This window comes from Trichoderma asperellum, chromosome 3, assembly GCF_020647865.1.
Source record: "Trichoderma asperellum chromosome 3, complete sequence".
NCBI lineage: Eukaryota > Fungi > Ascomycota > Sordariomycetes > Hypocreales > Hypocreaceae > Trichoderma > Trichoderma asperellum.
In genome coordinates this window covers 2,655,750-2,681,352 of record NC_089417.1, presented here as the reverse complement: position 1 = coordinate 2,681,352, position 25,603 = coordinate 2,655,750, and the positions used below count along the sequence as shown (strand labels likewise).

Below are 25,603 nucleotides of genomic sequence, written 5' to 3'. Positions count from 1 at the left end.
GTGATTACCAGTATATCCGGCAACCTGAGGCTGATTCCAAAGGGATGCTGTAGCATGAAGTAAGCAACTAAACCAACACGTAGAGAAGCGAGGCCAGTCTTGGCTCCAAAGGTTCGAGACCTATTAGTTCAAACGAATATTTATGTATGTATGTATGTATGTATCCTACTAAATAAAGGCTTACTTTGAAACCGCCAAGCTGGGTGGTTTACTGGACCTCGCTCTGTGGCTATTTGCCTCGCTCAACCGTCGTGAACTTTCTGTGCCCCTCCTCCCGGTCCATCGGTGGGTGGCCCCATCGCCGACCACCCGTAAGACGCATGCCTGTTCATTTATTAATGTTCCTCCACCGAAAAGAGCTTGCAGCTATCGAAAAAGAAGCAGAAAGAAAAGAAACCCACGGGAGCTAGTCGCAAAGTGCCCCATTGCGTCAGAGAGACTCGAATTGCAAAATGCGCACGGCCAGCCAATGAGGCGACGAGCTCAGCACGCAATCGCGGCGCCTTGCCGCTTTGAGGACCACCTTAGACCAGGCACTTGGCGCGGATCGTGGGGTTCACTGCTGTAGATGGCTTAACTCTTGATGGGTTGGGGGGAAAACGAAAGGCTGGATGAGGGGTTCCGCCCCTCCAGCTCACCATGTTTGGCTCCGTAAGCAACAGGTGCTGCTCTCATGTGTGCCTTTTAGGGACAGAGAGAGAGACAGAGTGTAAAAAAAAGGAGGGGCAGCTAAATAAGATAGGAATGGATGAGATGGAGGGGGGGGGGGGGGGCGGCTGGAGAGAAATTGGGTGATTTGGTTGCGTTGATGGACCCCTCGATTACGTTTTGTTGATGCAGTGAGAGATATATAAAGTGGCCTGTCGTGAATCTCTCTTTTCTTCTCTTCCTCTTGAACCGTTCTTGATCTAAACACCACTGGCCTACACAAAAGTAAACATCACCACCCCACATCACAATGGCTGCTGTCCTCCGTCTGGGCTCTGAGGCCCCCAACTTCAAGGCCGAGACCACCCAGGGTCCCATTGACTTCCACGAGTTCATTGGCGACAACTGGGTTGTCTTCTTCTCTCACCCCGAGGATTTCACTCCCGTCTGCACCACCGAGCTGGGCGCCTTCGCCAAGCTGCAGCCCGAGTTCACCAAGCGCGGCGTCAAGCTGATCGGCCTCTCTGCCAACACCGTCGACTCTCACCACGACTGGATCGCCGACATCAAGGAGGTCACCGGCGGCCACGTCACTTTCCCCATTATTGGTGACAAGTCTCGCCAGGTTTCCCTGCTCTACGACATGTAAGTCCCCTGTTGTCTACCAGTCTATAGATATATATATATATATACATATATAAAGAATATTGGTATTGACGAGCCATTCACTACAGGATCGACCACCAGGACGCCACCAACGTCGACGAGAAGGGCATTGCCTTCACCATCCGCTCCGTCTTCTTCATCGACCCCAAGAAGAAGATCCGCACCATCCTCTCTTACCCTGCCTCCACTGGCCGCAACGCCGCCGAGGTCCTCCGCATCGTTGACTCCCTCCAGACCGGTGACAAGTACCGCGTCACCACCCCTATTGACTGGCAGCCCGGTCAGGACGTCATCGTCGCCCCCGTCATCAAAGACGAGGAGGCCAAGAAGCTGTTCCCCAACTACAAGACCATCAAGCCTTACCTCCGCATGACTTCCCTCCCTGAGGTCTCATAAACGCGAGAGATGTAGAGCAACAAAAAAAAAATCCTAAAAATGCCATAAACTATTAAGAGAGAAAGAAAAATGAGGGGGGGGATGTCAAGCTTTGCCAAAAAGTTAAAATGAATGGCGCTTCTGGAAAGGTTGTTTTCTTGGGCCTGTGCCACGAAAAAAAAACCAGAGATGACACGAAATCTTTCATCACGACCCGTGAGGGGAGTTTGGATTTTTCTATCTAAGCGCCGGGCAAATGACCATGATGTTGGATAATGAAGAGATACCACTAAATTTTTATAAATATTTGTTTTCAAGATTAAATTCTCTTGCGATGAATATTAGAAAATGATTATTTGTGTGCACTGATGGGATTCTAAATACATGTATGTATACTATGTTGGTTGTGTAAACTCAAATGTCAAGTAGCGTGAGGAGCTTGATTAGTGCCATGTGAAGCTTAATAGCTAAGGTATGCTAGTGCGTATCAAGGCAGTCGACGGTTATACATGCAACTCAAATCGGTGTTTGTTTCTTATCCGTCTCTAATACGACCTAACCAGCGACGGGAAATTGTGGGCACAGTAGTATCAATGAGAGCATTTAGGACCGTAATAGAAACCTTTGATCATTCGACTCCAAAAAATCCAGGCTAACTACAATGAAATTGTAAACCTATACATGGGCAAGGGGGCAGAAAAGACACAAATCCCGAGCGCCTCAATATTTTGACACTTTCTCAAATTGCCACAAGGTCGTCCCATGAGGCCTCCTAACAAGGCTACGGCCGTCATCAGCAACAGACACCATCTTCAGCGTGCTCTCGTAGTATGGCGTCAACAGCTGATATCCACCCTCAGGATGGCTTCTCGGCGTGAAACATTCCCAGCTCTTGAACTTTACTGCAGATGCATATATCTCATCCCGTTTACCGTTATGGCCTAGATATGTGCCCGACTTGGGGTTAAAGAATCCAAAGTAGCCGTTTGCCTCGACGCAGAGCCAGAGATCATATCCATTGTGCTTCTCTGCAACGTCGCGCAAGCAGAGATTGTGGCTTTTGAGAGCGATTACGTTCTCGGTGCCTTTTTCAAAGATCCTGTAGACACCGCCGGGCCAGGGCACTGAGTAGTTGCGGCCATCCCAAGCGTCATGGATAGTAGTTTCGCTTGGTGTATCCATCGGGTGGCTAGAGCTGGCGTCTTCGGGATATTCCATTTTAGACATTTAGTGGATAAGGCTGAAGCTTGGAGAAATCGCGCTGCGCCTATTCAGACTGATGTTAAATTCACGTCAACTTGCCGTATCTACTTTGTCTTGTAGTTGCAACGATTTGATATTTCAAAGCGAAGAGGGGTAGCTGCTCGCAGTCACTATGACTGCATTACGCGTTAAACTTTCGGCAGACGGAATTGCATCTGCGGTCTGATGTCCTGTCTTACCCTACAGGCTCTGGTGTTTTTTTGGCGCCTCATTTGAGTTGCACTTGGCTCATTGCAGCTTTGGATTACATAACCATCCTAGCTGGTGTTTTGAGAAATACAAATTGTGCTAGATCTCTTTAAGTGATAGCTGCTTGAGGCTGAAGCTCATCTGATTAGAGCAAACGGTTGGTGCTTGTAAGTACAATAGATATAGCACTAGTATTACGTAGTGTTGCCTCTTGTTGAGCTGTAATTCAAGGTAGAGCCACTTATACTAATGTTTCAGGGCAGCGAAGCTGAGAGCACTACGGCCACCATGCATATATGAGCCTGCCGATACGAATCATGGCAGTGCAGAGAGAGATTATGTGCCTAGAATTGGAAACAAAGAGTGCCTTCTGCATGACCTGGTGAAAAAGGAGAGAAAGGAGGAAAGCCACTTGCGGTTGCGGCTCACGGATAGTATCGTACCCGTTTAGATACCTAGTACTTGTACTGTACTTCAAAATGGCATCATGATCGACAAAAAGGAACACGCTATGCTGGCTGTCAAAGAACAAAGTCTTCATGCCGATGCTTGCAAGTGGGCTTCATTTCAAGCCTCCTTATGCGTCCTCGCAGACGGGATGCATGCAAACATCAATATCATTTCCCTCGATCTAATGCTCAGCGCACGCCAATTTCCATCCTCTCAATGCAGCGGCAACTCCTTCTGGAAAAGGGCTTATGAGCAAAAGCAAACGTCGGAAATCACGTAATCAGGCAATCCCGAAGGCAGTCAGGGGTTTTCGTTTCTCGAGCACTGACGTCTGCCATCGCCATGGTCTAAACGGGGCCGATTGTTTCATGACGAGTCAAAATGGCTTAGCCTGGAAGCATCTCCATTCCATCCCACGTGCTAATATGCCCGGCTGGACCAGTGACAGAACCCTGGACGATTGTTTGGCAGCGGTGCACCAAAAAGGATTTCGGATAAAAAGCCCGTTGAGAAGACGGAAAGAATGTAGTGGCATGAATAACGGACAAGACCCGAGGCATCTAGACAGCATGAGGTAAGATAGTGTGGAGCTAAGACGGCAGCGTACCGACGGCACTATGCGCCTCTCCTGTCCTCGTGCTCATTTCGTTGCATTCAATTTACATTATTGACGCATTTGTCAGTATAGCATTTTCTCTTTATCTCTCTGCAAAGAAGAGCGCTGGCCCCTGCGGCACCACTGACCACGAGACTGGGGGCATGCTTGGTGCCAGTACCCACGCAAACGGGGCGATCATCTCAGCCCAACAAACAGTTTGGATACCGAGAATCAGGATGGCGATGCTCCGTGAAAACATAATGCCTGCTCAATGAGAGACAGAAAAAAAAAAGAAGAGTGACCAGCCCCCTCTCCTTCGCGCGGCCGGGTTGTTCCCACTCTCTGTCTCCGCGTTTGTCAAGCTGGCTGCTGATGGTGCATGCATGTACACACACAGATGTAGAAAGGTGCTCCGTAGCCCGGATAACAACCCCTAATTGAGATTGAGTCGCAGCAAAAGGAGGCGGCCAATTCCACCAGCTATACTCTTATGGCCATACGTAGCTACTGCGGAGTGCCTAGATCAATACTAGTTCTCCAACTCATAATCATACAAGCAATACTACTGCTACTAGTATCCGCGGGCTGTACTATGTAGATTGTTGGTGGTCTGTGGTGAGGGGGAGAAATGGCTGGACCCGGTGCTAGCGGAAGCGTCTAGCTGGTAAGAAGCTTAGCGGACAATCTAGAAGCCTGTTCGACTCGAGTTTCCAATCAATGGATGACCCTCAGGACGACGATCAGCGTGTGGCCCTGTGTGGGTTTCCACGCGAGAAATTCTATGCGTTACGAAAGTGCCAGCACGACAATAGTTGCTTCAGGTGACGGGATTCCAGGGAAGAGAATGCTAGGAAACCAGTGGCACAAACAATGGAGGGCCTGAACGGACAAGGGCTCTTTGTTCGCTCGCCCAGGATCAAATATCGGACGCTGCTCCCGTTTATACATGTCCACATGTGCGTGTAATATCTACACAGTACTACTCAGGTACAGCCTCTTTCTCCTCGCATCCTCCGCATCTGGAACCGCCACGCTTCCCTGCTGCAGGGCCCCTGGCGTCGCATGCGCACTAGCAGCAGCCACAGCGAGTTTGTGTTTGCCCTATGCTGCCACTGTATGTTCCTTTACATCATCAGCTGCCACCATATTACGTGCAGGCTGCGAATACGGAGTGCTGTTTGGCGCCGTGCGTGCATGTGCAGCAGGGACCATGTGCCTATAGATAGGTCGAGACGAGGGTCTGGGCGCTACGGCTGCTGCACTCTAAGTAGTGGCTTATCGTGAGGATAAGGGATGTGGGAGGTGTATGTACCTCCACGTCTGGTGTTAGTATAGTAGCGCCCACTCTTCAGGAAGCGTCGGATGCTTCTCCAGCTTGAGCTGTAGAGCATTGCCGCCGTTGTGGTACTTTTTCTTTTTCTTTTTTGTTTGGATTTGCTCTTTTCTTTTCTTTTCTTCTCTTCTCTTCTCTGCAACTTGAATCGAATCGTGCAATTTCTCTCTCTAGCTCCAACGTCAACTTGACTGCTTTTGTGCTGCTTCAATACGCCAAAACTCTCCCGCCACCTATCCTGTCGCCCCATTGTCTTTTGAGACAGCCTATCAGAGCCGCCTGTCACTGCGATCTCTGCTGTAGCGCCAGCTCCAGCGTGCTATTACACCATTGAGCAATTCTAGGTGCCTGTACTCCGTAGGTGCCTGTAGGTCTCTCACCAGCCCACTAACAGCGCCCCTCTTCGCGTCTGTGCGCCTGTCTTGCTGGAGACTTTTTTTTTTGTTGCTCCAACTCCCTCTGTGCCCACATCGTCAGCTCCATCGCGCGAGCCAAACGGGCAGCGCACATCTCCAGAGCGAACAACGAGTGCGACGTTGGCCCTTTAGACAGTTCCGGCTGCCGCCTTTGAATGGTACGTCATGCCCTCTCCTTGCCCTCGTGTTGGTCCTTCCGCGGCGACTCGACCTGGCCGCCAGTTGGAGCCTCATTCATGCCGTGGTGGCCATCGCGCACTTTTCGCTCTCCTCGAGGCGAACCCCCTGTGTCGTGTTGCACGTCGCTCCTCCGCCCTGCCACTCAGCCGCTCGAGATTTCTCGGTTGCCGGATCACTGCTGCCCCGGGGCTCCTGAAGATCTTCTTGGCTGCTCGCTACCGGGACAAGACCGAGAGAAGAGGGTGCTGTGGCGAGGGCCGTCTTGCAATCTCGACCACGGTGCGGTCAGAAAATATCCTCCCCCCCTGCCTGCTGCCCGGCGGAAGTGGTCCTACTACCACTCTCCCCCAATACTTGCTTTGGCCAGGAAAGGGCTGATCCCATCTGACAAGCTTGCCGGAAGGGGATTGTCATTGTCATATTTCATCTTTCCTTTCTTGATTTCCTTCTTCATCTCCCCCTAATACCTCTCTTCGTCCGCACCCGTGATCCTGCCGACGACCCTCAACCACCCGTCTTTTTTTCTTTGTGCCTCTCGACGCATTGGCCGACGTCATGGCCGAATTTTCACCACTGACTGGTTTCCAGAGCCCTCCGCCGAGCAGCTTATATACCTACTCCGATTCTGGGGCCAATGATCCCCGTGCGCATACCGAACCTTACAGCAGCAATACCAACGGCGCATATCGAGGGCCTGTACACAACTCTTCCGTCAGACTCGCTCGAAAACCTTCCATCCAGGGTGTGCAGGGCCACTCGACTTCGGCCTCCCACGGCGGATCCTCGTCCCAATCCAGAGCATCATCCATATCTAGGGCTCAGCAGCATGCGAGACAGCTGAGTCTACAACATAGCCTTGAGAAACCATTGCCAGAGCCGCCGGCTCAAACAAATCCCACACCCGTCGCCCCGACGACTACACCAGCTACCTTTGAGAGTGTTTCCAGAAATTTTACTCCCGTAGATACGCCGCAAAGTCGCTTTTTGGAGTCCCGATTGGATAGCCGACTAGATAACATGGATTCAACCAACTCGGCCGGTGGCCACCAGATGTATGGTGCCTCTGGACAGGATAATACGTATGCTCAAGACAATATGGGTACATTGAGCTCGGCGAGATATAATGGTGGTGGTGGTGGTGGTGGTGATGAATATAGGGACGGACACAGGGACGGGTTGACTCCACGGAGCAATGGTTCTGTATCGGCAGGCATGTCGCCCGCAATTGGGCAGCCTCAAGCGCAAACTCCATCTGCTACTCCGGTTGGCGGCCCTTCGCAAGGGTCTTCTGCACATCTATCGGGTTTGATGTGCAACGTACATAGGACGACTGGACAAGAGCCCCCGCCACTTGTAGGAGCTACGACAACTATTCTGGGCGACAGCCTTTATGTGTTTGGCGGCAGAATCCTTTCTCGAAGCCGTCCCGCGCCTCTTACCTCTGACCTTTACGAGCTAGACCTCATACGCCGACACTGGACGAAACTCGAAGTGACTGGTGATATTCCGCCTCCGCGATACTTTCATTCCATGTGCTCTCTTGGCGGCACAAAAATGGTTTGCTATGGCGGCATGTCACCCGCGCCAAATCAGCCTATGGGAGCGGATCAGCAGCAGCCCGAAGTGACCGTCATGTCCGACATTCACATCTACGATGCCCCGACGAAGACATGGTCTTATGTGCCCGCACAGGACCCCCCTCAAGGACGTTATGCCCACTGTGCCACCATCCTCTCTTCATCGGCCACATTCTCCTCAAAGGCCGCCCCCCTCTCCGCTCTACAGCACAACCCGTCCAACGGCAACCCTAACGAAGGCCGTATTGGTATTAACATTGACGGATCTGGAGGCGCCCAGCTGATCGTTGTCGGTGGACAGGATGGTGCGAACCACTACATTGAGCAGATCAGCGTATTCAATCTCCGAAGCCTCAAGTGGACGACAAACCAACCTTTGGGCAAGAGCTGCGGCGCCTATAGGAGCGTCGCCGCATCGCTGCCGCCCGCTGTAAGCGCAAGGATTGGAATGAACACCCCGAATGGCCAGCAACGTATCGACAGCACTGCCGGCCAAGAACCCGGATCATCAATGCTTATTTACTCCAATTATAATTTCTTGGACGTCAAGTTGGAGCTCCAGATCAGGGGTCCCGATGGAACTTTGACCGAAAGAGCCATGTCAGGAACTTATTCACCGCCTGGTCTTCGCTTCCCTAATGGTGGCATCATCGATACTCATTTTGTGGTTAGCGGTACATACCTCACATCGTCGAAGCAGGAATATGCGCTCTGGGCCCTGGATCTTCGATCTCTTACTTGGAGTCGGATCGACGCCGGGGGCAGCGTATTCAGCCAAGGCAGTTGGAACAGAGGTGTTTTATGGAATCGACGGAACACATTTGTCATTCTGGGCAACAGAAAGAGGAGCCTTGTTGACGACTACAACCACCGTCGTATCAACTTTTCCAACGTCTGCATGGTAGAGCTTGAAGCCTTTGGCTTCTATGATAACCCGCGCAAGACTGATCCCATGTCGGGCTTCGTCTCTGCCAGCAGCCCGTACTCCGGAATGAATCTAAGCCTTGCGCGCAAAGCGGGTGCTACTGCCGGCGGCCGAGTGCACTCTCGGGCGAGCGAAGACTTGGGAGAGAAGATACTGGCGTTCCGGGAGCTGTCCGACATGGACATCCTATGCATCGGCGGTGAGCGGATACCAGTGAACTCTCGAATTGTTGCCCGCCGATGGGGCCCATACTTTGTCCAGCTCCTGCGAGAAGGCACAGCTACGCAAGATGGAAGCGACGCTGTGACGCTGCGATCTGGTCTATCTAACAATCCACTGCGGGCATCAGCTTTGACCATCACGCCGAATAATAGGAACTTTGACGACTCGGCAACGCTGGTGGGATCTGTTGGCGGATCTGTCTCAGGCCCATCTGGTCTTTCTGGACCTATCCATCACGGAGGAGGTGGTGCAGCACACAGCAACGGAGATGAAGCGGCCGCGGCCATTAACACGGCGCCAACGCCACGCAGTCTGATGCCCAGCTCAAGGCCCCGATGCCTTTACCTACCTCATACATACTTGACTATTCAAGCCTTGCTGCACTTTTTGTACACTAGTTCTCTACCTTCACCTGCCTCTTCACTGTGCACGCCACAGATCCTCTGCTCACTCCTCCAAATAGCACGACCATATAGGATTGACGGTCTTCTAGAAGCAGTCGTCGAGCGTCTACATGCCCTTCTCGACAGTAGGAATGCCGCAGCAGTGTTTAACGCGACGGCCATGGCTGCTGGTGGTGGCCGCGGTATTGATGGATCTCTCAATCCCAACTTCTTCGTTGGCAGTCTCGACCCGGTCGGATCTCCGGTATCTACGTCTGACTTCTCCCTTAGTGCTACTACTACCAACGACTCTTCTTTCGGTTCAGACCTGAATTCGCGCACAGCAAGCCTGAGTCTTAACTCAACGCTCAACACATCTTACTCGTCCAGCGGCGAGATTTCTGCTGCAACAAGTGCGAGTGGATCTGAATGGGGCTCCGAGATTGGCGATAATGACCGTGACGGCGTTATCTGGAATGGTGAGCTTAGCAGTGTCATTGGTCTGCAAAAGCGAGGCCTTCGAGGCCTGATGGAAGGCCGAAGAATGAGAGAGAGGACTGGCACGGGAACTGGCGGCGCGGCAGGCATGGGAGCCAGTGGAATCGCAGCAAACTACGGAGGCCAAGCCAGTGGCCAGCGTGTGGGATTGGGAATCGCAGGCCCATGAGTGGTAATTGGGATGGCCTCAACTGTACAGAATTGAAGAGGGAAAATTAGCAGAGGGGAAAGCGAAGGGGGCAGCTGGGAAAACTCTGATGTTTATATCATGAGCGATTTGATCATTTATGTAGATATATTTTTTTTTTCCTTTTTTCTTTTGATGGAGGAAATGTTTGGTTGTTGGAAGATGTACCAGGTATATACGTACAAATGAGGTTTACGAAGCATCGGCGGGTCATGTTGAAATGCATTGGCTGATGAAACGGCCACGATTTGATCCAGCGTTGCCTGGAACCAGAATAATGGGGAGACTTGCACTTTTGTTCTTTTATCATTCCTTTTGCCATTGCTGCATTTTGCATGTTGCATAGTGTATTATTGGTTCGCATATTATTACAGCGGTGGACGCATTTGGATTGGGATAAGACTGATATTCTAGTATGTATATATACTGACTACCTATGTAATAGATGTATGAACCAAGGCTCATGGACTCAAAACCACTTGAGGTATGAGAAGCGCGCTATGCTAAGTAGTAGTTGTAAAGGCTAACATGTCAACTAGTCATCATAGGTATCATCGTCATCATCGCTCATTCGTCGATAGGCTTGACTACAGTTTCACTCTTCCGCCCTCAAGCTCTCTCCACTCCTTTTCTCTAAAGGGTACATATGTATTACCTTTGAGCCAGTATATATCAGCCTCCTCCTCTTCCTTGCCAGTATCGCCGCTACCGTCTTCTGCTTCTGTTGTTGTTCTCAATTTCGGCTTCACACCCGCAGCTCGCAGGCTACTCTTCTGCTGCTTATTCGTCCCCGTCGTCTGGCCTTCGGCCCCCACCTCCCGGACAAGTCGAAGGAACAAGGGGCGAGCATACCGCGGCAGCGACGCCTTCACATGATCGGCCAGGCTCCTCAGCGTGGCCTCGTCCGGCACAGGCGTGTCGAAGCAGATGGCGGCGCATCCCGCACGGCCGTCGTGGTGCGGTAGCTGCACGCCGTAGACGTTGGCCTCGCGCACTGAAGGGTGGAGCCCGACGGCCTGGCTGACCTCGGCGGTGGAGACGTTCTCGGACTTCCAGCGGAAGGTGTCGCCGATACGATCGCTGAAGAAGGTGAACCCGCTGGGGTCGCGGCGCAGGATGTCGCCGGAGCGGAACCAGGCGTCGCCGGGGGCGAAGACATCGCGCAGGATCTTGGAGTTGGAGGCGTTTGGGTTGTTGAAGTAGCCCTGAAAGCGCTCATTGACGTCTTCGGGAGGGAGGCGATACAGCATCTCGCCGGGCTCGCCGGGCTTCACACGGCGACAGAATTTCGTCACGGGATCGCGCCAGGGCGAGTCAGTGTCATGATCGACCTCGACGAGTGCCGCGGCGGTGTTGCTGATGAGCGAGTACAGCCAGCCAGAACGACCAATGGCACCGCGGCCCAGGTCGTTGCTGCTAATGTTCCACGCGGAGCCGGGCGACTCGGTGGCGGCGTAGAACTCGGCGATGGTCTCGATGCCGAAGCGCTCCTTGACGCGGTCCCAGACGTCTGGGCGGAGGCCGTTGCCAAAGGCGAGGCGAACGCTGTGCTTGCGGTCGAGGTTCTCGCCAGTGACGGGGTCGACCTGCGGAGGGGCGGCCAGGAGATAGCGCAGCGTCTCGCCAACGTACTGGATCATGGTGGCCTTTGAGGCGCGGCAATCGTCCCAGAAGGTCTTTGTTGAGAATTTGCGTCCCAGTGCTTGGGTTGAGCCAGCGTGGAGGGTTGCGCAGAGTGAGAGGATGGAGGCGGAGGAGTGGTATAGGGGCATACACTGATGATTATATGTGAGTAACTGAAGTCATTCTTATTTGATAGATGTGGATGAGGCAATCTTTACCGTGTACATGATATCGTCGCCACCACGACCTAGGAGCGTCTCGGCGATGCTCCCTCCATAGATGCATTTCCCCCATGCCACGACCGCGGCCTTGGGCAGGCCCGTGGTGCCGGAGGTGTAGATGAGCATTGCCATGTTGGACATGGCATCCTCCGATCTATCCGCGTTTGGGCTTCTCACAGGAGCTGTGGACATGGCCTCAGCCTCGGCCTCTGGGGTGAAGACAACGAAGTTGACATGGGGCAGATTTTGAGTACTCTCTTCATCGACATTTGAGGCTACCGCCGGATCAATAAGACAGAGCTTCGTGGTTGCCGCTTCGATACAATGTGCCAGGGCCTTTCCAGTCAAGTTGTAATTGATAAACGCCGGCTTCGCGCCTATAGCCCACAGCGCAAACCACACAAATATAAAGGTATCTGAATTCTGAAAGTCCATGGCCACAATGTCCTTGGGCTTGACATCAAACTTTGTCTTGATCCAGTGGCCATAGCGGAGGACTCTGTCGTAGGTCTGCGCATAGGTGTAAGTCTTGCCCTCAAAGATGAGGAACGCCTTGTCGGCGTAGCGGGCGCTTTTGGCATGGCTCTCCAAGAGGTAAAAGAGGTTGATTGTGTCGTTCCTGAGGCCACGACGCACACGGATGGTAGCCTTGGCGATGCTTTTGATGAGCGTGAAGTCGTACCAAAAGCCAGATTTGGCGTTGAGGTAGGCCAAGGAGGCGGCCGCCGCGGGGAGGACGATGGGGAGGGGGACTGGCATGGAGTGTTAGTTTGGGGGGTTGTTTTTGTTTGTTTGCAATGTATTAAAAAACAAGAAGCAGATTCTAAGATGAGATTAAAGTAATGATGATTGAAAAGTACAACGACTCATAGTATCAAGGGCTTACCTGGCATTTTGGTGTAGAGGAACGGATGTAGTTGTAAGTGAAGACAATGTGAGATGAGATGAGTCGTGAGCGTTGGCCCGACTCTCTCTCCTCCCTTGCCTGAACCGCACGGGACAATTAACCCCCCCTTCAGCTCTCTCTCATACGGTCTTTATGTTTCCTTCCTTGTCCGTTTCTACCATTCACTAACATGGATATGATCTCACAGCCAGAAAGGGGTTACCGTCGATTGGCTGCCAGGAGCCTCGGCATTTAGGCGGCCTTGCCCTGGACAACAATGCTTTCTTTTGGGAGTGGATATATTACATGTGGTTTTTTTGAATGGGGTACCTTTGGGGATTTTTTGGCGGCACCCGCATATAATACACCCATACAGCCAATAACAACAACAGTGACAGATATTATGTACTTGAAGCAGAATGGACTGTATAACACTAACAAACGCCACTCCAGAGGAAAAAGAAGAAGCAAAAGAACCAGCACGTATTAATAGTAAGAACGGTGGGTATCTGGGGAAATATCTGAGAACGGAAGGAAAGAATACAAGAACTAGTTTAAAAAAAAAATTCTCCACTGAATGTTTTACTTTTTTTTTTTTTTTTTGGTTGGAAAGTGTGCGGAGGCGAAGACGGCGGCTGTGGAATTGCGGCGGCGGCGTCATGCATATTGCCTGTGCAGGGGGGGCAATAGATCCGGGCGACACGTAAAGGACAAGCCCAGATGCGGAGAGAAGAGCTAGAGACGCGACTGAACTTGGGGAGAGAGGGGCTTGGCTAGGCTTGCGAGAATGGCCCAGCTTTTGTTGATTGGGGGGGCGTTTGATCCCTGCTTCTTACATACATACATGGCTGGGTGATTCGGCGATGGTTGCTATTTGCCGTGATGGAATGAATGGTGTAAGTGCTCTAACTGTGATGAGCCGCTCGTACGTACAAGCAAATGATGGCGCTGGCCTTTCTGTAACGTGCAGTCTATACATATCGCCATATTCTCACTCTGTACTGTACTCCACGCCGAACGCAATCAACATGAGCATCTCGTCGTAGGAATCACCACCACAAGCCCTTCTTCCCCACGCTCGCAACTCAGCTTTCGCAACAACCAACAGCCCCAGCCGGAGTCTACGCAACGGCCGAAGCCCGACGCCCGAACGAATCAGTTGCTCCTTGCAGCCAATTTCACGGCGGGGAAGCGCGCATCGCTCACTGCGCCTTTGAACGGTTCGGCCGCCACAGATGCGCGCCTCGTTCTTTGGTTTAGCGGCAGCCCTTTGGGTCGCGATGCCTCGGCTCAATCGACGCTGCACGGGCCGCTAGGCTCAGTCCCCGGAGGAGCGAATGGATCTTTCTCTGGGTCTGCCGTGCGGGGTTCAGTGGATCGAGCAGGGGAGGAGAGTCTTTGGTCCAGTGGAAATAAGCAGTCGGAAAGGCTGGGATTTGCTGTGAGCCTGGCCTGTCATGATGCGAATGTGCAGACAGACGCCAGCCCCCATCCAGCAAACACGGCGACGCATGTGGCTTCTCATCCGGCATGTTGGAGGGCCCCGTGTGCGCTGCTCAGATGCAGTGCAGTGCGTTTGGGACGCTCCCATCGTGCGTCGTATGTCGTGCAATGCATTTGTCGCGTGGTCGCTTGCGCTGTGTTGCAGAAGCTTGGCCTGCCTTGTGCTTCCAACCAACTCTGCTTAGCCGAACCTCTTTCGACTGTTGTAGTCTATGATGTTGATGTTTGGCTGTTAGAATGAATATACAAGATCCGAGGGCTGGATTTCGCGGGCAATATCCGCAAAGAGCGTCGTCTTCAGCTTGCTATTGTGCTTACAAGCAGATGTAGTGATGCAGCAGAGAAAAGGATGAAGAGTATGTCTATAAAATGGAATCTTTACCAGCAAGAAGTACGATTTTTAACATTCAAAGTGCTGAATCGCTGTATAACTGCTTACATAGGTACACATGGTACATATACCACGCATGTGAGAAAACGAGCCTCAACACTGAATAGCTGCCGCACAACAACAAAAAAGAGCACTCTCATATGCTCTCGTCTATCCATCACCATCTCCTCGTATCGCCCATTCACCAGTAGATTAAAGCCCCGGCCCCTGTCCGCACAGTGTTCGGAGCTGAGTGAGTCGATTCTTTTGTTGAGACACGTTTCGGCAAGGGTAATTGAATTCCGACGTTGCAGTATTATACCTCGGTGCCACATACGGTTACTCTGTGAGAGGTGATCTATCAACTATTTGAACTTGCTGCCTATATAATATAGGAAATGCGAATTAAAGACGGTGGACATCGTGACACATTTATTGTTGGTACACGTATCTATACTACCTACTTATTATGGGCACGACTTCTTATATCCAAATGCAGTACTAGGTATTATGATGCCGTTGGCTACAGTACCATCATCGCTCATTCCAACCACAGTCCTCGAGCGACCAAACCATTCTTCTCCCATCTTTCGCCATTCATCATACCGTGTATATAAGCGTGACAGACGTAGCGAAATCGCCCCTGGGCAGTCGGCCTGAGAACGACAGGCATGTGTAAGCCCGAGATAAGCGCAATCACGTCTCCAGCTTCTGCTATATCCGCAAGGAGCCCGATTGCTTTGCTCTCCGTAGTAATTAATTGCTTGTTTCGGCAATTGGCCATGACTTTGAGCTGGAACCTCGATCCGGCATCCTTGGTGAGAGCTAGGAATGATTGTAGTGCTGCAGATTGCTTTGGAGGCGCCGGCTTTGATTTAGAGGCTTCAAGAGAAGACGTTTTAATAGCTTGATACCAAGGCCAGAATGACGATCGAAGCTCTACATATTCTTCATCGTTTTCTTCAGAGCCGTGGTACTCTAGAAGTGTGTCACGCAAGTCTTGCCATCTACTTTCATCATCATCATCATCATCATCTTTTCCCCCATCTCCATTCTGCTGAATTCTAGCGGAAGCTGCAAGATCAATCCAGCTCGCAAAGACTCCAACGGCCGCATGCACATCCAGGGCAGTATCCTCAAGGTTCCACCGCCCATTCGCTTGCATGGCAAGGCCGTCCCAAACAAGCCTCTCGTCAATGGCCGAGCTTTGTCGGCCTTTCATCGACAGCGCTTGTCCAACCTGCCGCACCGAATCAACAACGGATCCTTGCACCTCAATACGAAGCGTCGCTTCTGAAAAGGCCAATCTCGAAGCGGACAGCCCGCTAGCCCTGAACGGCTTCTTTGTAACCGTCGCACGGGCGTCGTTGCTCGCCCAGGCAGGGTCTCCCCAGTCTACAGCCCATGAAGGTAATCCAGCTCGCCGGCCATCCGAGGGGACGTGATAGAAGAATTTCATGCAAGAGTCGTTTGTGAAACATGCCACAGTGGCAGTTGCGTAGATGCGGCTCAAAGGTACCGTGTAGTCTGGGTTTGGGACTGTGATGTTCAGCTCTTGGAATATCCCGAATAGTGCAAAGATCCGGTCCTTTGGATCTGTACATTTCTTTTCCGTGCCGTAAAGCAAAATCCCCAAGAGCGTCGGCTTAGCTGCACTCCCTTCTCTCTTCTCCGTCAGGAGACCACTCAGGTAAGCCTGTAATCGCATGGCAGAGTGCCATTCCCCCCACCGGTAGTCCGATGCTCTCAACATATCTAGTGCAATAGTCAAATACATCCAAGGCAGTGAAATACTCCCACACAGGACTTGGACTTGGTGTTGCAATGGCAACGCCACTTCTTGAATCGTCCACATGCGAGAAAACCAAGATCGCTTAAACAGAGGCCCAATCGGGTCATCCGAGTCTTTCTTCACTTGCAAGCCTACCAAAAGAGGAAGACATCGTTCCATCCGCTCCTTGTCCACACTCATAAGCGCAATATCTTCCAGATATCGAATGGCCATCTTGCTCGCCTCGTCTTCCTCACCCAGCCAAACGACTACCTCAGCGGCCTGCTTGTAAATGTCTCTCATGAGTGCGACCTGAGCGCTGCGTTCGGCTGTGGACGTTTGATCGATACAGATTCCATCGATCCACAAAGTGAGATCGCCTAGGCTTCTGAGCCGGCGCAACGCAGCCTTGCAATTGTGTGTAATGCGTAGCATGGCGCCATCGCATTCAATGGGATGTGATGGAGTTTGTGCATCCCAGGAGTACGATAGCGCCTTGTATGCTGGGTTTGCGGCAAGAGAAACTTCAGTTAGTCTGCATCGTAATGGATCTGATAGCTGCGTTGCAGCTTCGAGATGGATTAGCCTGATGGATCTCGATAGCACAAGGGGAGCGTGAGTGTATGTGGTCATATTCTATTCTGCTAATATGAATGGACAAGGCTGCTCGGTTGAATGGATCTGTATGATCGCCTGTATGATCTTATTTTCGACTATACGCATGTATTCATTAAGTGTAGGTGGTGAGTGGTTAGCCAGTGCATGTGATACACTACTGTAAAATCCAAACACGTGGTGGGGGATTCCAAATCCACGCATCGCTAGAATATCACTGAGGTAATTATTACTCTGACAAGATATCCGATATCTCGTCCCAATCGTTTCAGCATTTTGAAGAATGTGTGTTGGCATAGGAACTTGAAACAACATTGAAGCTTCGTGAAAAGCATACATGCATAGTGGGGTAGCGTCTATGCTTACATTGTTTCTTTCTTTCTTTCTTTCTTACTTCATCAAATAGTACGTGTATTCATGCGACGCTGTTAGTACTATTTACGAATAGGGTTTGTAAATAGTCATCCGCCCATCAACTCATACATCGCCACGAATTGCAGCTTAATGCCGATAGATCCGGGAAAAGGTGACCGCTTCAGAGACTCCGCCACGGCCCAGAGTCGACATGATTCGATCCTTGAGTCTGCCCCAGAGAGGGATCTTGATCTGCTGAGCCTAGAACATCAACTCACCGAAGCTAAGATCATAGCTTCTATGGAGTAAACGACTAACAGCCAGCTAGACGTGGCTGCGCTCTTGATATCCAAAGCAAGCTCTACTGTCTTCGTTTCAACTTCGCCACACCTGGTCTCTCCCGTGCATAGGAGCCATGCCATAAATCGTCTGAGTTGTTCGGTGAACTGAGAAGCCAAATACAAATTAGGCAAGGCGAAGTTGCTGTGCCTGAACGATCGTCGCTAGTATTGGGTTAGCTGTCTCAATAGTCTGTCGCGCCAGCCAATACCGCCACATTATTTACGCGCTATCGTCACAGCTGAAAATTAGGCTGGAGATAGAGGCGTCCAATGCCCAACAATGTAGGAGAGTAGTAAATGTTTAAAAGCCAGACTCTTGGCGCTGGAGTGTCCCTTTTTATGAATTGGTGCCATTGTCAAAAGCGTCGAATCATAGCATCGGTCCAGTCACAATGGCGGCTCAGAACAAGTTTACAACTTGCCAGTTTGTAATAGAGAAATGCGATTTCTCGAATGCCCAGCTCGCACCCAGTCAGTAATTTCACAGTGGACACACCCCGTACCGGGACCTCGCCGCTAACTCGCTCATCTCGCAGCATGTGTTGAGAATTTCTGCCAAGGAGAGCCATACGGCTTTGGCTCCTGCACAGTAGACTTCACAGGCGTGCCAGCAGAGTGCTGCTCGCAAAGCACGGTTGGCGATGTTGCGCAATGCATGGCCGACTTTCAGCAACAAAATGGATATGGCGTCTTTCACGATGCCTGTCTTTCCGTTCAGCGATATGTCGCTAACTGCGAGAAAGCCGTCTCCAACTTTGATGGCTCATCCTACAAGGAGCAGGCTAGCTGTCTTTGTTATGATAGTAATAACAACTACGATCCAGACACGTGGGATAACGCAGTAGCAACCTGTGTGAGCACAGGACAAAGCGCTCATCCGACCATCTGGAGCGCGCTGGAGAAGAACTCTGGGGTGATTGGTCTATGCACCAAGTTTGCAGATGGTGCCGCCGCCACTGGTTCTGCAGCGACCGCTCCTCTTCCAACGGACTCAGCAAGCTTCACTGGTACTGGTGATGCCTCTCCAGGAACAACGGCGGGAGGTGACTCGCCGACTCCAACCGGGACAGGCTCAGCGGCTGCCAATCCAACCAGCTCCAGCAAGCAGTCATCAACTGCAACTCGCAGTTCAGCGGCAGCAGCCACCACGAGCAGCGCAGCAGCTCCTAATGTTGGAGAGGTAAGTCATGGCAGATCTCAGTACTTCCATGCGTAATAATAAAGTGGTATGCTAACATGAAATTGCTGATAGATGGGCTACATTCGTATGAAGTGGATAGCTGTAGGCCTTGGGCTGGCGCTGCCTGCGTTTATGGGGACGTTGTAGGTGGCAAATGGCTAAGCAGCACATGGAGCCTGGCCAGCGTTTGCGTTAATGATGATATGCGGAATGAATTTGGATCAAGATTGGCGTTTTGGTTGATTTCGATGTACTATTCTGGTTTATATTCTAGACCAAACAGCGCCAAGCTGCCTGTGGCTTGAATCTTGAACTCAGTTGTGGCTTTTATTAGCAGCAGTAGCAGTAATTCCGTAGCCTGGCTCGTATTCTGTGATATGATGTTAGCCATAGACTCAGGGCAGGGAGTAATGATGGTCGCTCAATATGGAGAAAGACGAAGCAAGAAATGAAATAAACAAACACGTTACCCGCGTATCCAGAGATTCATCGATGCAACGGTGTTTTGTGTAGTTTACTGAATGGCAGCATGGAGCAGTTCCAGGTGGTGCACTGTAACACCAGCAATCCACGTGACTGCGCGCTGAGCTGCCCGTTCCTGGATAGGCAATGCCATAATGCCACTTCGCTTCAGGCCCATCAGGGTCTAGATAGAGCATATCCATTACCACATGTACTAGAACACCAAGGTCATTGACTCCGCGCAACAGGCGACCCAGGACCGGCCGCTCTCTCTCATCTTCCCAGGACGGCAATCATGGCGTCTGGAGAATCAGAGCAGCTGCAGGCGCCCGGCGATTCTGCGCCCGCGCCTGCTGCCGCTGCTGAGCCTACTCTGCCTCCTCCTGAGAAGCGATCGGCCATCAATCAGCGATCCTATGTCGTGTTATCTTTCTGGCTAGTCGTGCTTCTGCTCGGCGTGCCTTTTTGGTGGAAAACAACAGCCATATATCGCGCTGATTTGCCTCTGGATAGCATGCTGAAGTGGGCTGACGGCAAGGTATGGCTATCCGGTCCCCCAGACAATGCCTTGTCGAACCCCAGCTGACTCTCCATGGCTCATAGGCCTGTCGACCTGTCTTTCCCCTCCAGATCTCGATACAGGCTGATTCCCTGCAAGAGCAAGAAGCGCAGAATCTCATCCGCTTGACCCAGCATGCGTTGGACGACCTGAACGACTTCTCCGGCCACCATCTGCGCCTGGAGCTTGCGCCGCGGAACGCGCCTATTCGGAGAGACGATTTCCAAACCGCCTTGACGATTCGCCTCAACCCGGGGACAAGCAGCTCCGCATCGCTCAACCAGGACTCTGCCGTACTCGACATAACCTACCCTCCAAACTACGTTCCGTCTCTAACGTCGCCATCATCTCCACTTGCGTCCTACATCACCAACGAACTTCGCGCCACCTTTGCCGAGGAGCAGTCCATCATATCATACCTTCTCTCTACATCGTCCATGTCCACTGGCGTGCGCCCTCAGGGCCTGAGCGCAGAAGCTGCAGAGGCGCTTTCGAAGCGAACGACTCGATCTCTACGATACGCTCCAACCTACCATCTCACCTTTTCACTCTTCACCGATAGAGGGCTGCCCAATACTTGGGACATTGAGGCTGCCTTGGACGAGTATATCCGTCCGATGCTGGAAGTTTTGCGTCCGATCCACAACTTCACCATCGACACTCAAGTCCAACTATACGCCGTACCTGGCGTGCAATCCCAAGTGCTCAACAAAGAGCACCTGTCCTCGTTTATCAATGCTGCCGAGTGGCCGCTGTCGCCATCTATTGGTAAGGCGCCGACAGTCAACTTCGTCATATACATTGGAAATCAGACGATCGGATTGGATGCCGAGACAGAAACTTCTCAGTCATGGATGATTCCTCAATGGGGCACCGTGTACCTGCTGTCTCAGCCAGATACGGAAAGCCATGTATCTACCGCGACGCTGAAACAGCCAATGCTGACTTTTGGCGGCCACCTGCTATCACTCTTGGGCACGCCTCAGTCTGGATCACTGCCCTTGAGGCTTTCCACACTTGGCCGCATCCGATCGACTGACCTTTTGCTTCGCGCATCATCCACGCTAGGGTCGCTCGCAAGACTATCGCTCGCATTACCTTCCATCTCGATCCCTCGGAGCGTCGCGGATGGTGTCTCGAAGACGATGCATCACCTGGAACTGGCTTGCGCTGACCTTGGCGGCCCCGAAGGGTTGAAGCATGCCAGAATTGCCGAGGAAGAGGCAGAGAGGGCTTTCTTCGAGAAGAGTATGGTGGGACAGCTGTACTTCCCAGACGAGCACAAGATTGCCGTCTACCTTCCGCTGCTTGGACCGATTTTCGTGCCACTTATCATGGGACTTATTAATGAGACAAAGCGAATTATAAAGGAGCTGAAGCAGAAGGCACTGGATGCCAAGAACAAGAAGAAGCAATAAGTAGTCATCGATGTTAGCTAGAAAGAAATGTTACAAAAAATAGAAAGATACCCATGAAGATGCACAATCCCTTGTGGCATAGATAGTTTGCAGCATCGATGCTTTCTTCGCAGCATCGCATTGCAAAAATCATGTGCCTCGGCCATCCAATCGCCGCAAACGAACAAATGGGAGAGTGACGTCGCGCTCAAGGCTAAGGCGAAGCGAAGCTTAGGTGAATAACTGGAGCTTCCCCATTTTGCTCAGCAAAACTTCATCTGCGACAAACGACGACCCACCAGCCGCGGAATATCAGCAACTTCATCCCTGGCGACCGTCGCCCATTTTGTCGCGCCGCTCAAAATGCGAAAAAGAAGAAGATGCTGCCCGAGCCTTCATTCACGCTGACCATTCCCAGCATCCACGATGGGACCACGTTGGACTGTCGAGTCTACCACCCGGACTCGTTCTATGTAGACGGAGCGCCGCCCTGGAAACGCCACGCCGTTGTTTTTGCACATCCTTATGCTCCCCTGGGCGGGAGCTTTGATGATCCACTGCTGGATATAGTGGCTGAACAGCTGCTTCGTAAAGGGTACTTGCTTGGGACGTTCAATTTCAGGTACGCAGTGCATCCAGAGAATTACCGAACAGCCAAACAAGAGCACTTGGGCGCGCTAATGCTAATGAGGTACATATGAGATGCAGAGGTGCTGGTCGGTCTGCCGGAAGAACATCATGGACGGCAAAGCCGGAATGCAACGACTACACCAGCTTCGTTGGCTTCATGGCACATTATCTCCATCGTCTAGATCCATTTCGTCGCCGCGTGACAGAGCCGCCATCAGAGAAGGCAGTGCCGCCGCTCTTGATGATGGCGGGTTACTCTTATGGAGCAATGATAACTACCCAACTTCCACCCCTTAATGAAGTCCTTGAGCCGTTCACCTCTCCGGACTGTGGATCTCACGCTGCTCAAATACGGCTGCGGGCTGAAAGTTGGGCTGAGAGACAGAACCAAACGCTGCAGGAGGCTCGCGGACAGCAGAAAGGCTCCTCCAAGACTGCAGGCAGTTCCGAGAAATCATCTAGTCCGCCTGTAGCAACGCCAGCAAAAGGCAAGCTCTCACCAGTAAGCGGCTTCATCATGCCCCGGCCAGTCTATCTCCTCTTGTCCCCACTGCAGGGCCTCGTCACGCATCTCGCAACCATGTCATTAGTCCCGTCGGTGTTTGCAAGGCAAAAGCCACGTCAGGAAGACGAGGCGGAGGCTAAGCTGGTGCGAAATCCCACCCTGGCCGTCTTCGGAGACGGCGACATCTTCGTGCCTGTTGGCAAGCTGCGTGCCTGGGTGGGACGGCTGAGCTCGCAGCCGGGATCGCAGTTCCAGGGACACGAGATTGGATCGGCAGGGCATTTCTGGGCGGAGGAGGGTGTGCTGAATTCTATGCTGGACTTGGTTTGTGATTTTGCGTATAAGCTGTACGACAGCAATTAGACTAATGGGTGAAGGAGGAGAGAAAGTCTTTTGTTCTCATGTGCTGGATGGACGGGGCAATAGCGGGTTACTTTTCACAATGCTGGCTTAGATTGTTTTCTATTTGGCGTAGAATACCATTAATTTCATCTCATTTTCGCATTAATTGCTGTATCTCAAAGAAAGCCAATATCTTTGTACACGCCTAAATAAGCATATATATGTAACTTATATTTTGTAGATAACTATGTATAGAGAATAAACAATCAAGCTTGATTTTCTCCATATTTACTTTCTTTCTTGCTTTTAGGAAGACACTCGAATAACATTAAACAAAAATTAAAACCGTAAACTCCGCGACAAACCAAGATAATGCAGTTCCTACTTAGTATCTGCTGATTTATCCACACGAACATTTGGCTCATCATATGAGAGCTCGCGCACAGCCTCGCCCATCAGCTCATCATCCATTTGCATGAATGAAATCCGGCCCTTGACGAACCAGAAGCCAATGGCAGCGACGAGCATGACGCCAAAGACAGCAATGGCGTAGTTCATATCGGCCGGGGCGGGGTTAGGTTCGCCAGGGAAGAGGAAGAATACTGTTGTGATAACACAGTAAATAATGGAGATTACGTTGAGAGGCAAGCCAAATCTTCCCAACTTAAACTCTCCTGGCGGTAGCTTGTCACGGCCAACCATGAGAAGAACAACAATAGGCATGCCGTATGATACAGTCAGGGCAATGGTGCTGACGCTAAGAATGGCTTCAAGGACAGTGTTTGCAAAAAGGTATAGGATACCAACGAGGCTGATGATGAATGCTTGAAGCCACAAAGCACGAACTGGGACCTTCCAGGTAGGGTCAACGTGGGAAAAGTACGCGGCGTAGGGAATACCACCATCACGGGCGAAACTCCATGTAAGGCGAGAAGCAGAGGTTAGGACACTGACTCCCTGGCCCATTCCGTTGAAGATGAAGAGGGCAACCAAAACAGCAGCGCCGTTGAGTCCAACAGTTTCTTGCAGAAGCTCGACAAACGGAAGGCCTGTAGGGGGATTCAGAACATTATCCAGGCTCTGGATGGTAAAGAGGCACATGACCATGAAGATGAATCCAGAAATGGCACCGCAGAGGACGGATAGGTACATGGTCTTTGGTCCATTCTTGCGAGGTGCAGGGATCTCTTCAACCATGTGGATGACCGAGTCGAATGCTGTGAGACCATAGGCACCCTGGACGAGGCCAATGAACCAAGTAACACCGTCCGGCCAACCGGACTGGTTGATCCAAGTGGCAAACACAAACTTGGCCGACTGGTACTCGAGATCGTGTTTGATCCCGACAGAGATGAGCAGCGCAAGCCCAATCACGAAGAACAATCCGACATACCAGACGCCGACAAAGTTGTTGAAGCCGGGCAGGAACTTTTCGTTGCGGCAGCCAACATGGTTGATGGCAGTAAAGGCAACGGTGATGCCGACATAGACGAGGAACTGCACCCAGCCCTTGTTCGCACCGTCCCAATCCGGATCGAACATGACCTTCATGCCGAGAACAAACTCCGTCATGAAGGCGTTCTGAGACGCCGTCAAGGTCCACCACCCAAACGTGTTGATCCACGCACACATGTACGCGGTGAACCGCCCCAGCGGCGTCTGGCTCAGCTGCGAGATCCAAAAGGCCTGTCCCAGCGCGGTGGGCATGCTGCTGCACAGCTCGCCCATGGACACGGCGACGCAGAGGTTGAAGATGGTCACGACGACGAGGCCCCAGAGCACGGCGACGGGCCCGCCGTTGGTGAGGCCGCTGGAGAGGTCCTGGGCCTCGGTCGAGTAGGTGCCCAGGACGCAGAAGGCGAGGGCGAGCATGCTCCAGATGTCGAACTTGCGGGAGAGGGCCTGGCTGTGGCCGAGGGCGGCGAGGTCGACGGCATCGCGGGTGGCTTGGTCGACGGTGTCGAGGTCTTGGGGGTCGACGAGCTTCATGATGTTGGGGTCTTTGTTGATGCTGCTGTTGCTGGCCATGGTGGGATTGGATATGTTGTTGCTTTCAATCAATCTGTGTATGTGTGTGTGAAAGTTGTTTTTGAAAGAGGAGCGTGATGGGGAGAGAAGAGAGAGAGATTCTGTCACAGCAGAATATCCCGTCGAGACAAGTATATAGTAGCTCGATGCTGCATTCCCAACAAGCAGCGTATAAGTAAGGAGGTTTGTCTCAGAATATCAGATTTATCAGGTGGCAATGTGAGACTTTGCGCCGGACTTATATCCAAAAGGCAGCGGGCATTGTCCTAGTTATAAGCAGAAGAGAGCGAAAAAGAAAGAGACAAGAGAAACGCTGCCGCACAGGGCGCGCGTGATACGTTTATGAGGGTGCTTGAATGTGTCTCTCTTTCGGCCTTCTCCTCATCTTGGATCTTCAATCCCTACACGCTAAGGTTACACTCAACTCGCAACACACACACACACACACACCACACCTTCTTTCTTCTCCTCCCGCGCCCTGCACACTTGCACCCAGTGCTTATCTCTCATCGTGCCTACAGCCCGATCGCTCGCTCGCTCTAGGCGATAAGCAGCCTAGACAAGGGGGGGCCCGTTTGATAATGGGAGAAGCCGTTGAAAAGGGCTCAAGTTGCCACAGTGCGCCACGTAAACCCGGGGGGAAGCTGATAACGACGGGGGACTGATAGGACGGCGTCAAGGGCGGGCTTGATAACAACGAACTCGTCTCCAGCCACCGGCAGAGCAGCTAAGATATGCTAAGGCCGTGCTAGGCTAGGGTGACCCCGGACTTCCCCAGATTTCTCCCAAGCCCAGTGCGGTTTTGTCGCGGCTCCGAGAGGCGTCTAGAGCGTGGATCGGCGCGTGGACTTTGGGAGCTCCCCTCCTTTTGTTGTCGAAATGGCTTTTTTTCTTAATTAGCGGTTG

The 25,603-nt window shown here is 51.8% G+C and overlaps 9 protein-coding genes across 11 annotated transcripts; 5 read left to right on the top strand and 4 right to left on the bottom strand.

The window, feature by feature from the left end:
- The first annotated feature begins 863 nt into the window (after nucleotides 1–863).
- TrAFT101_005465 (uncharacterized protein) lies at nucleotides 864–2,318 on the top strand. Its single transcript, XM_024902742.2, has 2 exons — nucleotides 864–1,293; nucleotides 1,383–2,318. The coding sequence occupies exons 1-2, from the start codon at nucleotides 959–961 to the stop codon at nucleotides 1,708–1,710; spliced, it is 663 nt and encodes a 220-aa protein (XP_024757335.2). The 5' UTR covers nucleotides 864–958; the 3' UTR covers nucleotides 1,711–2,318.
- On the bottom strand, nucleotides 2,257–3,073 carry TrAFT101_005464 (uncharacterized protein). The gene has a single exon (XM_066127488.1). The coding sequence runs from the start codon at nucleotides 2,914–2,916 to the stop codon at nucleotides 2,410–2,412; it is 507 nt and encodes a 168-aa protein (XP_065983599.1). The 5' UTR covers nucleotides 2,917–3,073; the 3' UTR covers nucleotides 2,257–2,409.
- Nucleotides 3,074–5,632: 2,559 nt separating this feature from the next.
- On the top strand, nucleotides 5,633–10,653 carry TrAFT101_005463 (uncharacterized protein). 2 transcript variants are annotated; one of them, XM_066127486.1, is made up of 2 exons: nucleotides 5,633–6,096; nucleotides 6,707–10,369. In XM_066127486.1, exons 1-2 carry the CDS (start codon nucleotides 6,094–6,096, stop codon nucleotides 9,890–9,892), a joined length of 3,189 nt encoding a protein of 1,062 aa, XP_065983597.1. In that variant the 5' UTR covers nucleotides 5,633–6,093; the 3' UTR covers nucleotides 9,893–10,369. The 2 variants fall into 2 exon arrangements, with proteins under 2 accessions (XP_065983597.1, XP_065983598.1); XM_066127487.1 differs by lacking the exon at nucleotides 5,633–6,096 and having other exon boundaries at nucleotides 6,561–10,653.
- Nucleotides 10,207–13,147, bottom strand: TrAFT101_005462 (uncharacterized protein). Of its 2 annotated transcripts, XM_066127485.1 has the most exons (3): nucleotides 12,641–13,147; nucleotides 11,752–12,506; nucleotides 10,207–11,685 (listed from the first exon to the last, which is right to left on the bottom strand). In XM_066127485.1, the coding sequence occupies exons 1-3, from the start codon at nucleotides 12,645–12,647 to the stop codon at nucleotides 10,498–10,500; spliced, it is 1,950 nt and encodes a 649-aa protein (XP_065983596.1). In that variant the 5' UTR covers nucleotides 12,648–13,147; the 3' UTR covers nucleotides 10,207–10,497. The 2 variants fall into 2 exon arrangements, with proteins under 2 accessions (XP_065983596.1, XP_024757336.1); XM_024900902.2 differs by having other exon boundaries at nucleotides 11,752–13,147.
- Nucleotides 13,148–14,927: 1,780 nt separating this feature from the next.
- Nucleotides 14,928–19,350, bottom strand: TrAFT101_005461 (uncharacterized protein). Its single transcript, XM_066127484.1, has 2 exons — nucleotides 19,245–19,350; nucleotides 14,928–19,144 (listed from the first exon to the last, which is right to left on the bottom strand). The coding sequence occupies exon 2, from the start codon at nucleotides 16,915–16,917 to the stop codon at nucleotides 15,055–15,057; it is 1,863 nt and encodes a 620-aa protein (XP_065983595.1). The 5' UTR covers nucleotides 16,918–19,144; nucleotides 19,245–19,350; the 3' UTR covers nucleotides 14,928–15,054.
- Nucleotides 17,987–18,921, top strand: TrAFT101_005460 (uncharacterized protein; the record flags this gene model as incomplete). Its single annotated transcript, XM_024906965.1, has 3 exons — nucleotides 17,987–18,065; nucleotides 18,131–18,774; nucleotides 18,847–18,921. 3 exons carry the CDS (start codon nucleotides 17,987–17,989, stop codon nucleotides 18,919–18,921), a joined length of 798 nt encoding a protein of 265 aa, XP_024757338.1.
- Nucleotides 19,351–19,531: 181 nt separating the features above from the next.
- On the top strand, nucleotides 19,532–21,213 carry TrAFT101_005459 (uncharacterized protein; the record flags this gene model as incomplete). Its single annotated transcript, XM_024900926.1, has 2 exons — nucleotides 19,532–19,774; nucleotides 19,840–21,213. 2 exons carry the CDS (start codon nucleotides 19,532–19,534, stop codon nucleotides 21,211–21,213), a joined length of 1,617 nt encoding a protein of 538 aa, XP_024757339.1.
- Nucleotides 21,214–21,572: 359 nt separating this feature from the next.
- On the top strand, nucleotides 21,573–22,690 carry TrAFT101_005458 (uncharacterized protein; the record flags this gene model as incomplete). The annotated part of the gene is made up of 2 exons (XM_024903654.2): nucleotides 21,573–21,814; nucleotides 21,901–22,690. The coding sequence occupies 2 exons, from the start codon at nucleotides 21,573–21,575 to the stop codon at nucleotides 22,688–22,690; spliced, it is 1,032 nt and encodes a 343-aa protein (XP_024757340.1).
- A 128-nt stretch (nucleotides 22,691–22,818) lies between these two features.
- TrAFT101_005457 (uncharacterized protein) lies at nucleotides 22,819–25,554 on the bottom strand. The gene has a single exon (XM_024900879.2). The coding sequence runs from the start codon at nucleotides 24,695–24,697 to the stop codon at nucleotides 23,051–23,053; it is 1,647 nt and encodes a 548-aa protein (XP_024757341.1). The 5' UTR covers nucleotides 24,698–25,554; the 3' UTR covers nucleotides 22,819–23,050.
- Between the last annotated feature and the right edge of the window lie 49 nt (nucleotides 25,555–25,603).

Coding starts and splice junctions, on each gene's coding strand:
- TrAFT101_005465 (XM_024902742.2), top strand. CDS start 959: ATGGCTGCTGTCCTCCGTCTGGGCTCTGAGGCCCCCAACTTCAAGGCC. Junction 1,294..1,382: donor GTTTCCCTGCTCTACGACAT/GTAAGTCCCCTG, acceptor CATTCACTACAG/GATCGACCACCAGGACGCCA.
- TrAFT101_005464 (XM_066127488.1), bottom strand. CDS start 2,916: ATGTCTAAAATGGAATATCCCGAAGACGCCAGCTCTAGCCACCCGATG.
- TrAFT101_005463 (XM_066127487.1), top strand. CDS start 6,674: ATGGCCGAATTTTCACCACTGACTGGTTTCCAGAGCCCTCCGCCGAGC.
- TrAFT101_005462 (XM_024900902.2), bottom strand. CDS start 12,513: ATGCCAGTCCCCCTCCCCATCGTCCTCCCCGCGGCGGCCGCCTCCTTG. Junction 11,686..11,751: donor GCGACGATATCATGTACACG/GTAAAGATTGCC, acceptor TATAATCATCAG/TGTATGCCCCTATACCACTC.
- TrAFT101_005461 (XM_066127484.1), bottom strand. CDS start 16,917: ATGACCACATACACTCACGCTCCCCTTGTGCTATCGAGATCCATCAGG.
- TrAFT101_005457 (XM_024900879.2), bottom strand. CDS start 24,697: ATGGCCAGCAACAGCAGCATCAACAAAGACCCCAACATCATGAAGCTC.